This window comes from Sphaeramia orbicularis, chromosome 20 (assembly GCF_902148855.1).
Source record: "Sphaeramia orbicularis chromosome 20, fSphaOr1.1, whole genome shotgun sequence".
NCBI lineage: Eukaryota > Metazoa > Chordata > Actinopteri > Kurtiformes > Apogonidae > Sphaeramia > Sphaeramia orbicularis.
In genome coordinates this window covers 27,399,024-27,414,358 of record NC_043976.1, presented here as the reverse complement: position 1 = coordinate 27,414,358, position 15,335 = coordinate 27,399,024, and the positions used below count along the sequence as shown (strand labels likewise).

The 15,335-nt window shown below is 37.9% G+C and overlaps 1 protein-coding gene across 2 annotated transcripts in view; it reads right to left on the bottom strand.

The window, feature by feature from the left end:
• drosha (drosha ribonuclease III) overlaps positions 1-15,335 on the bottom strand; it is a 195,722-nt gene that overhangs the window by 105,515 nt on the left and 74,872 nt on the right. For both annotated transcript variants that reach the window (XM_030122783.1, XM_030122784.1), the window contains 3 exons: positions 5,805-5,943; positions 5,643-5,703; positions 5,270-5,329 (listed from right to left, as the gene is read on the bottom strand). In XM_030122783.1, coding sequence (XP_029978643.1) covers positions 5,270-5,329; positions 5,643-5,703; positions 5,805-5,943 — 260 coding nt within the window. The remainder of the gene's footprint in view (positions 1-5,269; positions 5,330-5,642; positions 5,704-5,804; positions 5,944-15,335) is intronic.

Sequence of the window (15,335 nt, the reverse complement as noted above, 5' to 3'; positions counted from 1 at the left end):
CTTTCCAAGAACACAAGTCTCTCTGTAATTGGACCGGTTGTGTACTTGTGAACTTTCCAGAACATATAGACATTTTTGCAGATTTGTGAAGCTCTGCACATCTTTACTGAGACTCTACCTATGATTCTGTTTTTATACCAGATCATTTTACTGACCTGTTGATAATTAACCTCATAAGTTGTAAAATGCTCCTTCATCTATTTGTTTTTAGCATAATTTCAGCCTTTTGATGCAACTTTTCCAACTTTTTGCCAATATGTCGCTACCATCAAATTCAACATTATCTATTTTCTTAAGATGGCACATTTTCTCACTTTTAACATTTGCTGTATTTTCTTTTTTTTTGGAAATTATCTTTTTATTAGAAAGGCAAATGTCCATCACCTATATTAATTACATAATCATTCAAAAACAAACAAACAAACAAAAAAAAACAATAGGATGGATACAGAAAGTTTAGTTGCTGTATTTTCTATGTTCTACTGTCAATAAAATAAACGTTTATAAGATTTTTAGATGATTGCATATTATTTTTTATAAACATTTTACACAACATCCAAATGTTTTTGGAATTAGGATTGTTTATTTATAGTATGTCTGTTTCCTAATGGGTTCAGTTGTACATTGTTTGGATGGGGATATATCTTGGTCAACAAGTGTTTACATAGTGAACTGGCAAAATTACATTAAAAAAGAGAGGTATAAAAATTAATCTATCATTGGCTGAGTCACTAACTGGTTAAAGATAGTACAAAAGATCATTCTAACTTCTTATAGCACAAATATTTACTCTATCTACTCAGTTTACAATACAAAACAAAAAGGTAGATTTCATGCTTGGCTTATGATATTCAAAATATTTTTAAAAAAGACCATGGTATTTGACAAAACTAACAATAATTGGTAACATCAACTAATAAATTAATCTATTCCAGCCCAAAGCTTTAAAAGGTGGAAAAGTAAAAACTACTTTTATGAAATCTCCTGCAACGCTCTTGCAAAAATATACGAATATGTGAATAGTTGGATATTTAATGGATGCTCTGTCATATCACATCCGGCAAACTTTTCTAGATGACCTAATTATTTTTCCAGAGATTTCCAGCTTTTCCAGGTCTGTGTTGGAACCCAGAAATGGCCACAGACGCTCCAGTAGTTCCACAGCTGGGTTCCGGGCGAGCGGCTTCCATTTTCATTACGGTCCAGCGTCTCCCTAACCACAGCGTGTCATTTGATTTCATTTGAATTAAAACAGCCCATTTATTTCAGTCATTTCTAATCAATGGAAAGAGAGGAAAGCAGGTGGCGTTGTGTTTTCCAAAATGATGAGAGGTCTATTTGTCTGGGTATTGTGATCTTGGTGTGAAAACAAACTACTTGGAATTAATAAAACCACTCAGTGTAATGAAAAATAATTACACCAGATCGACTTGATTTGCCAGAAAAAGTGTCACTCACAGAGGAAACCACCGAATAAAGTCACTGTATACTATTAATGCGCAATAAATACTAAAAATATATGCTTTATGGAGTATACTGTATATTCACAATATGTTATTGCATGTTTACAATAAGTGCTGCAGTAGTAATTCTTAAAATGTATGTCCCTCTAATGTAAAATCTGAAGTTTTAGGAGCTTTTTTGATTCACTTTTTTCTGTCATTCCTTAACCTGCGTTCACACATAAGGTTAAAAAAGCTGAGAGAGTGACACTGTGTGAATCGTTGTGACAGGGACGTGCAAAGATGAAAAAGGCAACACTAAAGAAAGGGCTGAGAAAAATTCAACTTTAAAGAAACGTCTAGTGTGAAATGTGCGAGCAACAAATCAAAAGTAGTAAAACTAACTCAAGAGGGAAGAAGTGGGTTATTTTTTGATGCTACACCCCGCTACTTGAAAATGTTAAGAAGACAAGCACAGATTGTCATGTTCTCCGAATCAATTCCTTGACCCTTAAAACTTTACTCTCGGCAAATGGATTCATCCTATGATCAACTGAATTTATTTGAGGTGAAGTGGATGTGATTTCATTGACAATACTGTCGGTTCTCTTATCAAATTGAGGAAGAACACCCATTAAATATAGTAGATTTAAACATGACAATATGCTTGAAATTCTGGATTGTCTTCGGGATCAGCATGAAACTGATCAAAAATGTCCTATGGTGAACAGCCAGGATCCAGATCCAGACCATGAACATCTAATGGGGGTGGTCAAGATCCAGTAAGACCTGGTATGAAACTATAAAGGTGGATGTACTGTAGATATTAAGTTATAGATATAGCAGAACCCTGACAGGATGAAGGCAGTAATAAATGGAAAAAAGATTAAATCATTACATAAGCAGGTTTCATTGTGGTCAACATTTGTGTTTTATGTAAAAATTTAAAAAACTTGTAAAGTGGTGCTGTAATAAATATGGGAATGTATTATAAGGCTAAACAATGGGCAGAAACAAATAATTATAATCAAAATTATTTTAAACAATATTCTGGTGGAATCTAATATTTTGTAATGTGTTTTCCCAACTTTTCCATTACCCTTAGATTTTTGATGAATACATTCGACAGGTTTTAACCCGATTTTAGCAGTTTCACATCTCCTTACGTATCTTAAGCCTGCTACATACTCAGCAAGAACAGAGACTTTGTTCTTCTTCTTGAGGTGGCAAAAACAACACCAAAGTTCTTTCTGGCCGAGATGTGGGGGTTCCACCGTTTTTCCACATTAACCACGCAGACTTCGAGTACCTGACCAATCGTGCAATAGTTCTCGCACACAGAAAAAATTTTGCTTGGACGGTGTGTCGACAATAAGCTGCAAGAACTCAAAAACTGGAGAGAGGAGAAATGTGTTTGCTCTCGCGGAGTGTGAAACAGGCTTTAGTTTCCTTTGGCCGATGCAGCCCGATAATTTGACTCGGATACAGAGTTGAAGTGTTTTCTCAGCACTGGGGTTAAATAACTTGTTACCAGTTGAAATGTTAACAATCTCTGTAATGATTATCCAATGGCAAGATCTTACCTATTTCCTAAATTCTGTTAGAACATGGCTGTGTGTTTCAATAACTGTTCAGCCCACATGTCTATACTGACTTCATGAAATCGCTGCCCAGTTAGACATGAATCTATAATTTCCAGCTGCAATTTAGTGGTTTTTTGTTTACCTAACCTTAAAGATCCAAATATTCACCAGTGACCAAAATCATTTACTGATATAAAAAGGGAAATCACTGTTGATCCACTAATCCTATCAATACATGTAAATAATTGGTGTAAAATACAGTTTGTCGTCTTTTCATGGTCATCAGATATGACCCATTTGGACGTTCAGAGGCTCCGTAGCGAACATGGAAACACCGTCATCTTCTACAAGACTGATTCACCAGTAAAACCCATGGAGTTGGATCAATGACAGTGGATGGCGATACTTGGTTTATGTTCAGTTAATGATATATTTTAGTAAAAAAGTAACTTTTTCTTAAGTTTTCCTCAAGTGTAATTTCAGCATGATGATTAAAGTACATGATCGGTAAATGAAGTATCGGAAAATAGCTGATTTTCACTGAAAAAATGCAAAATACAGGGTGTCCCATAAGTCTCCATACATAGGAGACATAATACATTCCATACATATATGGTTCTAACATGTATTTCTTTATATTTCAGATAACCCAAAGAATGCATTTGAATAAAGAGCAATGAATTGAAATCATCCTGATGGCCGGTTCAGCAAGCAGTCGTATGGTTGCAAGCGCATTTAACTGAAAACATGGGACGAGTATTTTGGATCAATTACAAGTGTTTTGGATCAATTTGTTCCCGACAAAATGGCAGTCATATAGAGCATATTATATAAATAAAAATGGTTTATGTCAAGAAACGTTTATTTTTCCTATGTATGGAGACTTATGGGACACCCTGTAGAGGGGCTAATATCATGATAAATGGAGATAAATAACTTAAAGAACGCTAAATCTAGAGAAAAATCATTTGGGAACTGTCACAAAAGTAGCACTGGGTCTTTATGCTTTAAGGTTAACCTATAATCATTAATTTCATAGTTTACCTAAACATTAGTGCTATTTCTTATGACAGTGACTTTCCATGAAGGAGAATCACAAATATTGCAAGCGGACTTACGCTTTTACATCATCTGCTGAATGTAAAAAAAAAAAAAAGAAAGAAAAAAAAACACTTCTCGTGACCCCCCCCCCCGCTCCCGTCTGTTCAACACTAACTCCCTGTGTTGGGGCTACTCAAATGTGCAAAATATTCTGCTAGCTGGCCAGCAGAGGCACAGATAGCCTCCAAGGGCAGCACGCAGTGGTGGTGCACAAGGCAGTTGGCTGGATCCGCTGTACCCATTTAACTGGACAAGAGGCTGATAAATAATTCAGAGGGCCAGAGCGTAGGCCAAGCATGTCTCGTCAGACGCTAACAATCAAAGAAGGGAGGCAGAGGGAGAGGGAGAAAGTGGCAAAACATGCCCAGAGATAACCAGAGAAACAGAGGCTAACCACCTTCTTTGTAACACTGTTCCTGCTGCATAAGAATAAGAAGCAGTGTCCTGTGTACCCCAGTGTCGGTTCCTATTAAGGTTTAATCCTGCTCCTGACTGTTCAGTGTTGTGGAAATGTTAGCATCAAGAGTTACGAATTAGATTTTGGTAGTAAAAGTTATTCAGTCGGTCAAATGGAAGTGGAACACAATTCTGTTCTTCCTTTTTTGCAAGAAGTGTATGTATGTGAGTAACCGCTGTACTAAGAGACAAAGTCCATTTCTTATTTTTTTAGCAGTAATTTCAACTCAGAGGAAGTGATAGATATGCAGTCGGTAGGTGGGCAGCTACCAAGGTGGGTAGTGTATGAGATTAATAATAGCTCCATATAATTAGCACTGTGCTTAGGTAAGTGCTGGGCAGCAACGTGCTCACTCACCTGGGAGTCAATAACACAGTCAGCATTCCAGACAGCAATTCCACACAGCTAATTGCAAGTTGTCATGGAGAATATCAGGCCGTTAAAAGGGGCTAGCAGGGGAAAAAAAATTACATCCGAGTTCCAATTACCAGTAAATCACTGTCTTGGATAAGTCGAGAAGTATGAAGCGGATAGTTGTGACAGACCCAGATAGATGTAGACAATGAGAGTGAAAGAGGAATGGAGTGAAAGGGATAGAGAGGAAGAAAAAAAAAATACACAGAGGTAGATAGCGTTGAAGTCGGCTTCAATTAGCAGCCGCGTCTATCAAAGATGCGCCGTCTCACCTGGTGAGGAACTCGACGACGGCATCACCCAGGAACTCCAGTCGCTCATTGTGATTGATCCTAGAGAAAGGGAGGAAAGGTTGGAGATGTGGGGGCAAGGGAAGAAATCAGTGAGACGGACTTAGTGTAAACACAGGTACATAGACATATACGAACAACACTGAGAGTAACAGCAGCTCCCATTTAATAAGAAGAAGTCTTTGCCTTTAAAATTAGCTCATTTCATTTCCCCTGAGATATCCCTTCCCTTCACAGTTAAAGTTAATTTTCCTGTCAGCAGGCCTGCCGGGTATATTAATCACTAAATTTGTCCCTTTGATTGCTCCTGTGGTCAGTGATAGCATGAACTGATACGAGCCCACAGGCAGCCTACCTGGAAGGCGAGGGGTCATCCTGGCCCAGGCGAGACATGATGTTAATCAATGTGTTGATTCCTGGAGAAAGAATCCCAGGGGTGCAAAGGCGAGTCAGTGGTGAATGGCATTTGACGGACAGAAAAGTCAAGGAAAGAGCAGGTTTCAAAGGGATGACTTACCTTTTTTCCTCATGTACATGTGGTGCACTTTTCTATCCCCGTACTTAGGTTGTCGGATGCCGCAGTTGGAGAGAGAGTTACGGGCGTGATCCGGATTCATGCCGAAGTTGAGGTGGTGACTGGGGTGAGTCATGGCCAGCTGGTGAAGAAGACGAGCCAGTTAGCAAATGGGAGCAATAATGACATTTTCACAGAGCGTTTTCAAGAAGCCAGAAAACTGTCGAGGAGCCCAGGACCTTCATCTGCATTTTGACTGGAGGAACCATCATCTAAATTTAGTGCCTGCGCTGTAGTTCCTGCCCTCCGAAATGACCCCACTTCAAGGAAAGTGCTTTCCATTCACCCAGGAACTATCAAGCAAGACGTTGCTCCTCTGACAGGTCGAACACGAGCCTCCGGGCGGCTACAACTTGTGTACAGCATTCATTCAATATATGAGGAGTCAAGACGGGGATTTCTTGTAACGTTTATTGACATTTAGACTCTTATAGGCAATTCGACAAGTCGTCTAAACATGAAAAGAAGGCGAAACAAGACAATAACCAGAAACCATTGAGGCTCAGACTTAGTGTTGTGCAAGTTACTCCCAAACTGTGATACATTACAGGTTACTTGTTACTATAATTTATGGTAAAAGTAATTAATTACCTTAGAATATTACTGTCTCAGAATTGTAATGCATTACATGACTCCTGTATTACTTTTGAGTTATACACAGACTCTCCATAAATGTACAACCCTCCCAATACAAGAGATAGGAGGGCCTTGGGACCAGAGGTATGATCAGAATGTCATGTGTGGGTGGGTATTTAGCTTGGGTGGGGGAAAAAAAAAAAAAAAAAAATCTGGGAGTGTGTGTTTGTGTGTGTGTATGTGGGAGGGGGGGTTGTAACTCAAGCACTATTGTACATGTACTAAGTAAAATATTACTGAAAATTGATCAGTAATGTCTTACACTACTGCGTTACAGCAAAAAGTAATCAGTAAGGGTATTATCGTTAACGAAAACTAACGAAATGACAAAAACTACAATTGAAAAAACATTTTTGTTCACTGAAATAAATAAGAACTATAATTAAAATAAAAAACGATAACTGAAACTGTATTGTGTGTTTACAAAATTAAAATATATAAAAATCATGGATAAAATTCCCTTTGTTTTCGTCTTTGTCAATGTTGAATTGATATGAAATCGATTTCCCTGAAGCAATTTTAGCTGGCGGCACCATACGGTACGTCACGGTACGTCACTTCTCGTCACTTGTCATTTCATCCCCTCTCTACCTGGCAACATGGAGACTAAAGTAGGGAGAAAGCCACAGAGTCCTGTATGGGATATGAAAAAACTAAAACAAATATTAAAATTAAATTAAAACTAAGCATTTAGAAAAAAAAAAAAAAAACTAATAAAAACTAGCAAACCTGCTCTAAAAACTAATTAAAACTAACTGAATTATTCACTCCTATTTTTCCTATTTTTTTCCTTTTAAAATGTATTTATTTATTAACTTTTTAAAATTTATTTACCTCTTTACTTATTTCTTTCTTTCTTTCCTTATTTTTCATTACTATCATTCTACTTGGATACTGTACTTTGTTCTATTATTCCTTCTTTATCATAACACTCTCCTTTATATTTTGTGTTCTCTTCTCCTTTAGATGATCTGGGATCATGGGGTGGGGGTGGGGCAAGGGGGGAATAAGGGGATTTACTGTGTACATTTACTGAATTTGTGATTTGTATGTGTTCAACAAAAAATGTCAATAAACAGATTTTTTCGAAATACTCTAACTAATCCAGACTATTAAAAATAACTGAATTAGAGGGGGAAAAAATCAAAACTAAATTATAAAGAAAAATCCAAAACTATTATAACCTTGGTAATCTGTTACTGTAATGCATTACTTTTGTAACACACTACTCCCAACACTGCTCAGACTTCTACGATGAATTGTTTGGAAGTGAGAAAAATCATGTTTGATCTGTAATAACCTGTTTAAATTGAACTTCGCGATGCATATGCAAAACAGGCAGCAGTGTGTAACCCGGCGGTGACCATCTATAAAACTCGCTGTATCTGTGTGACCTGTTCAATGCACGGAATATTAGGCTTTGAGCTATGTGGAAGTATTTCTGATTTTGCGCCGTAAATGACGAAACGCTGCACAGAAGTAAAACTGACACGAGTGCCTTATGCAGTAATAAAAGCTCCACGACACATTAGAGAAGACACTTAGCCCTGTAGGTTTCTATTGTAAACAGACAGTTATGTATACACTCTTTGCCTCTTTTCACAGCTCACTGTCTGTATCCTCAGGGTTAAAAAATGTGCTGAAGGCATTTGCTTCCATCTGAAACACATGCGAAGTCATTTTATTTTTAAATATTTCAAATCCTAGCTTGTTTGTACAGATGTTTATTCAGGAAAATGGCTTTACTGGTGCCTTGCTACACCTGTTTATGCAACAACACTGGCAATTGTGCATCAGCGTGAAACCAGCGGCAACTTTTTGTGCTGTTTCACATACAAAAAAAACTCCACAGAGAGACTATAACCAATATGTTAGACAAGCCACACAGCATGTTTCCTCAAAGTGGATTTTTAAATACAATTTTCTTTAGTGAATCATGTATTTGTGGTGAAACTACTCACAGTTAATCCAGCTAATCAAGAAACCACTGAGACAATTAATTTCTAACAAAGACTGCATTTCTAATTTAGCTCTCAAAAAACAACTTTAACAAGTGGCTTCCCAAAATTAATTTTATTAAGGCATTATTATGTTGATTTTATGTGTATTCTTTCATTAATAATGCTGACGGTTAAATCAGTTAACCCTGTAAAGCCTGAACCATTAAATCATTGACAGAAAATTTCAGTTCTTTGAAACTGAAGCCTTTATTGGTCCTTCTGAACAACCAAAAAAAAAATCAAATTCCATGTATGAGTTTCAATTGTGTATCATATTTGATACACCAGGTATCAGTGCTCAAATATTATTTTTGAACAAAGAAAAACATAACACAAACACATCAAACAAATTGGTAATTCCTTTTCAAAACTGGCAAAATTCTGTCTCCTTCCTCATTAATGACAATCTTGTAGTGTCACTGGAAAGGCCTCTGGTGAACAAATCCCTCCCCCCTGGTGGATTATCTGTGTATTGCATGTATCTAATTGTATACATCAGGTTTTTCAACCAAAAAAATATCACAGTGCTCATGTAGAGGGCTTCAAAACTCATGTATCAAATACAATACGTTTGGAGTTGTAGGGTTAAATCATGCATTGATATTCCAAACCCTCCCAGCAGAGGGAAGTCATGTACCAGAACACACTTAGCACCAAAACCACTAATGAATCAACACCATGTATCCACAGACTGTATCACTCTCTGAATAAAGTATAAAGCTCATTGTTTACACACCTGTATTATGGCATCATCAACTTTTCTTCAAACTAAAACTCACAGCAGTCGGTCAAAATAACACTGTGTCTTATCATTTTTATGTTCTGTATCAGCTGATAGTTTACATTATAGTTCTATTAGCTTAGCTCAGTTTTTCGACAGACAACAGCCACAGTAAAACCACAAATCCCCTCTGTTTTCTGTGCGGTTTGTGTTGTCAGTAGCTGAACTAAAGATCTGTTTGGAATCATCCAAACAAGGTCAGAACTGTCACAGTTTAGTCTGAATCAACAAACAGCAACTTAGCAAAAACAATAACATTACATAATAACTTTATACCTTCATAAGCCAAACTAATAATCAAACTCTCCTGTGTAGAACAAACGCTGTCATTTCAGCATCAAACTCCATTCTTTTAATTCACAGCTGTGTCCAGTGGTGAAAACAAGTACAGTGCTTCAAGCTTTTATCACAGTCATTTTCTTTGACTATAAATGTTGTTTCTTAGTGGTTCTCATCCCATTGGGTCACAGTCTGACACTTTTGTCAAAGGCCCTGTGGTGTTAGTTTTCCTCACCATGGGAGACCAGCAGAATGACTCACTACTTAGTCACATAAATACCACAGCCCATCGTTGTCAGTGCAGCCACTTCATATCTCTACAAGCCAATACATTACAATCTTTGGCATAACTTCAGAGCTCTGTTCTAAACACTCTAATAATAATTTTAGGTCAGTTTTTACTTATAAAACATATGGACCATGTAAACCAAGAGCTACAATTTCAGAGATTCAGTTCACCGTCACATATATCTGACTGAATAATCATAATTTAACTAAAGAAAAGTACTGGATTTAAGTGACAATGGGCAAAATTCTACCATTTCCTTTTAGCAAATTATAATTTAAGTAACCTGAGAGGACATGAGGCTTCTGCATCCACTTGTTGAATGACTTTTCAAGATGCAGAAAATCTGTGAGGCAGATTTTGGTCCGATCACAGCTGTTTACAGACAGATGAGATGATTAAATACATGACTGACAGCTGCAATTACCAACTGCTGAACAGATTCCATCAGGCATGGCTGGGATGAGCTTGAAACAATGGCTTCACTTTTCATCAATAGCATGAAAGAGTTTTATCTATGTTGATGCTAAGGCCATATCCACATGAAATCATCTTTTCCTATCCGATCGTTTTCTTTGTTGTTTTCAAAACAGTACTTTGTAAGCACAGAGTCATTTCAGGAAATACCTGCGTCCACACAAAACGACTGAAAACGATGTAGTACAAATGCCAGGCCTGTATGTGTCGTAAAAGGTAGAATTTCTCAATACTTAGTTCAAACTTTAATTTTTTCATTGAAATCACATTCTTCTTCACACCAAGATACCAATATGAGATTTATGAGTGAACCCAGATGTTCACAATGTAGCACTGATGATTGTTCTTTAGCTGATTTCGTGCTCTTTCATTAACTTAGCTCCAGGGTGAAGAGTTGTCTCAGTTGCCTTTAGTCATCGTTTCCTACTGTCTTTAATGATTGCAGGCTCTGGTGAGCTGATTGGCCATGCTCTAGCTTGCAATCTGGTTGGCCGAGGGCAATGCAGCCTCCCAGGCTGCGCTGCCTGGAAGTCAACGGCTGAGGGCAGTTTCACCCTGAAGCACTGTATACAAACTAGGGATGCACCGATACCGATACGAGTATCGGCATCGGCTCCGATACTCAGTGTGTGTGCTCGTACTCATACTTGTAAAAGACATCCGATACAAATGCACCGATACCACTTAAGGCCGTGTGACATTCACAGTTCAGTGCAGCAAGTACGCGGCGGTGGAATAATGTGAGGGGAGTGTGAAGAGTGTGGAGGTTTTTCAAAATAAATGACGGTGATAAAAGTAACGCTGACTGACAGTAATGTTAAAGACACAGACAGATACGGACGCAGCGTTCTGTCCGTCCTCTGCGTACATTCCATCCATTTACTAGGTGCTGGCGGATGCGTAAACAGAATGAGAATACCAGCGAGAGTACGGCGCGGTGTGGACCGCTGCCAGCGGAAGTGAAAACGAAACTTATCACTCATTTTTCTTTTCTCTACCTGCTGAAGCTAAGCTTTTAAACCTTACCAGTGAAAATGCTGCAATATTAGTATCACATTAGTGTTACCTCTGTCGTCTCCATGTTTATCATTACTGACTTTCTTCTTCTCAAAAAACTTTACTCTTCTTCGTGGTATTTGTCCAGTATGGTTAATTCAGAGCGGCGCCCCCTGGTGGATTAATTGACAAACACTCATTCCAACACATTAAATGTCAGTAGCAGCACTTTGTTCCAGTCAGACTAATGACAACGACAATAAAGTACATTTACAAAAGGAACTAAGACTTGTAATGGGATTATTAAGTACTCGTATCGGTACACGGTATCGGCAAGTACTCAAATGTAAGTACTCGTACTCGGTCTGGAAAAAAGTGGTATCGGTGCAGCCCTAATACAAACCATAGACTACAGAAGAACAACCACAACTCTCTGCAGTAGATCCAAGAGCATGTAGTGAATATTGTTAGCTATGGTTGTTTGTTGCTAATTGTAAGGAAAAAGTAGCCGAAGTTTTTGATTCAATATTTCCAATAAGCTTGATAGCTGTTGTAGCATGAGCGCTACTCTGTAGTCTGCCATTGTTGTTGTTGTTGTTGTTGTGAAGAAGCATCTAGCTTCTGGGGTGAAAGGTTAGAGAGGTGGGGATATGACATAATCATTTTAGAAAAGTTGCGGTTTGGTCGTACAGATGAAGATGCGAAACTGGTGCATTCAAATTTATGCACTCTGGGATCCGGTTTCAAAAAGCTGCAGTTTCAATGACTGAAAACGCTGGTTTCATGTGGACAAAAAGCCTATCTGATACAAACCTTTTGTGGATACAACCAAAACCATCTTCGTATGGACAGGGCCTTAGTCTTTATGTCTTTGGACAAAGAGAAGAAAGCTGCAGAAAGAAGGTGTGAAATTACATTTTCTGGTGTTTTGTTTTGTTTTGTTTTTCTTCATAATTTCAGCTCATGTGTCTCTACCATGGTAATTAGAGTCTAATAAAAATAGTAGCAGCACATGTTTTCAATCCACAAATAAATACATTCATGTGTGCAGCTCTACTGAAAAACAGAGTTGACAGATAAATGTTAAAAGAACAATTTGAGGCTTTGAAATATGGCACAGCAGGAGTATAAAATGCCAAAAAAACAGAAGTAAGAAGCAGGCATTTGGGTGAATCTGCTTGGTTACTACTTTCACAGTGTTGTCCTACCCCAGGCTTTGTGGAGACTCTCCACAGAGCCAGAGTCCTTCCATTTCCACTTTAGGCTAAGAATTCATTATGAACAGTAACGTCGGTCAAAGCAAATCAGTCTAATAACGTCAGATCAGCAGCTGCCGCTTGAAGGGAAAGAGGAGTCGCAGAGAAAGAGGTTACCCCTCGCCTCTTTGTCACAGAGGAAGTTGTTTGTGTGAAAATTAATGACTTCAACTATTAGACCTGTAAAAAGAGGCAAAAATGGGAATTTGAGGTAAAATAACCCTGAAGGAAAGGTATTAGTCAGTATTCAGCTTTGTCTGAAAAGAGGACAAAAAATGCTGTGCCTAGAAAGATTGGCACAGCTCAACATCGAAAACTCGCTGAGGGAAGAAAAGGGAAGAGATAGGGCTCAGTAGGATATGTCAAGCCTTTATCAATCTTACATTAGGAGAGCGTTAATCTCAGCCACATAAAAAAAATAAAAAAAATACCCCCCCCCCCCGGGCTTGCATTTCAAAATGCTTGTCTCTTTTCAGCCAACTTCAAATCAATTTCAAGCTCCAATGAGATATATATGTAAAACGTTAACAGAGAGATTTCAATATTTATAGTTGCTCAAGAGGCTCTCAGCTTTGTAGCCTTGAACACAGACATGACAAATACTTTTTTTTTTCTGTAGTTAAGAAAAAAAAAAAAGATTTTGGGAGCAAGAAAAGAGCTACTTATTTGACATGACACGAGCAGAAATCTAGCAAACGCCGTGTTGCTGTGTTGACAGTTTGATAAAAAAAAATAAATAAATAAAAACAACAACAACAGCAACTTCCAATTTCGTCTCCCCCATTGTGCGATGTCAGACACAAGTCAATGACTGCCTACTACACCGCCTGAACCGCAGAGTTAGGTACTCTAAAAGGAAAAGTATCAAGCCAAATACATCAGTTGCTGTGTAAACACTGTGGGTCCTTCACAGTTGAGGATGACGTGCAACAGCAGTATTGGCTTCTAAGCTGAAATGTGGGGAGAGGATTGACGTCCGCAACTGTTCCTGTCAACATAATGACTGCGTAAAGTATCGCAGGGATTTGGATTTAGTGATCACTGCTTCGGCTGCTGCTCAACTGCCTTTGGCTAAACGGGAATAAACATCATCGCTCAGTGGAGAGCGGTGGACTTGACTGGAAAGAGTGTTGCTTCTGTAGCTGCATGCAGGGAAAGTGATGGGCAAACTGCCTGCTTGGCAAACAACACTCAACAATGTCATTACCTCACACTCCATTGTTTATGTCGTGCGCGGATGAATCAGGATCCAGAGCTAAAAATCTCAACAACTGTAAAAAAAAAAAAAAAAATTCAGTTATCTTCATTTGCCACATGTGTTACAAACAAAATAAAAAAAAAAAATAAGAAGGTGATGCCATGACTGCAGCACTACTCTGACTGCAGCAAAACCACGTTGTTATTCAACCTTCACACTGACCTGATCTCTGAAAACACATCTAAATGACATCCAACAAGGACTACAAGCCAAAGGTTTTAGCCAAGATTTTAGATGCGTATGTATTTCGGAACAGGCTGTGATGACTTTGGTTCTGCAGAATTCTGTCCTCTGAGGATGTCAACATTTACAGAATACCGAGCCTTTAGTTACAAGTCAGTTTTGATTTGATTCTGCTGTATATTTAAATAAGGCTTGAAGATTTTGCCTCTTTCAGGATGACAGTTGGTTAACCACCTTGGTCAAACTTCAAAGATCATAACAGCTGCATAGCCTCTACAAATAAAAAAAAAAAAACAAGAAAAAAAATTGTGGCTTCGAAGATGCTATGCTGTAACATAATTTTCACCTCTATGTTAGTCTATCTAAATGCATCACATTGAATCAAAAACAGCCTAGGCTCCATGTTCGTAGTTTCACATTCTGTGGTCAGTCAAGGCAGCCTCCTATTACAAACAGTTACCATAGGCATTATAATTACAGTACAATATGGCCGTCGCAATAAATCAATGTGACATAAAAGTGGGACCTGATGATGTAATGTGGCCCTGGGTTTCAGATCAAAACCTGCACCACAAAGAGCAGAGGTCATTGGATTAAATACATTTTAGCTAAAAGCACTGAGTTCAATAGATTTTCCAGTGATGACAAGATAAAGAGAACTAAACTAGAGTCACATGTACACCAGTAGTTGACTTTCAATAAGTACAATCAATCAATGTGACGTTTCCTTGAAGCTTCCAGGCTGATTACAGTAACCTTCAGGTAATATGTCATGGGCAGATTTTTTGCTTAATTCAAGCAAAAAATCTGCCAATGGAACAAGTACAAATTATCCTGGTAAGATTTCTTGAAATAAGATTTTCAAGATTTATTGTCTAAAAATAAGTTCTTATATCTCACTGAAAAGTTACTGTTTAGGTGATTATGTCTTGTTTTCAGTGTGATGAGATATCTATATATTTTTTATCAGTGTATTTTTATTCATTTTCAGTTTTTCAAACATATAAAAAGCAAGACAAACACTGAGACATATAACAGAGGAATAAGACGCCCCCCCCCAAAAAAAAAAAAAAGGTTCCACTATGTAATTGTGATGCGATATTTTGACTAGATGTGAGAAAAATAGGACCAATGGCCCTGTAGCTTACCGGCCAAATTAAAAGCTTTGGGAAATGTATCCAGATGCCATTTATTATCATCCAGTTCTGTGTATTTATTATATGACAGAAATAGCCCATGTTTTGGTCATATTCCAGTCAGATCTGTAAAAAAATTCAAATTCTAACTTGGTATCATTGATACTGATTTATTGGATCAATCCA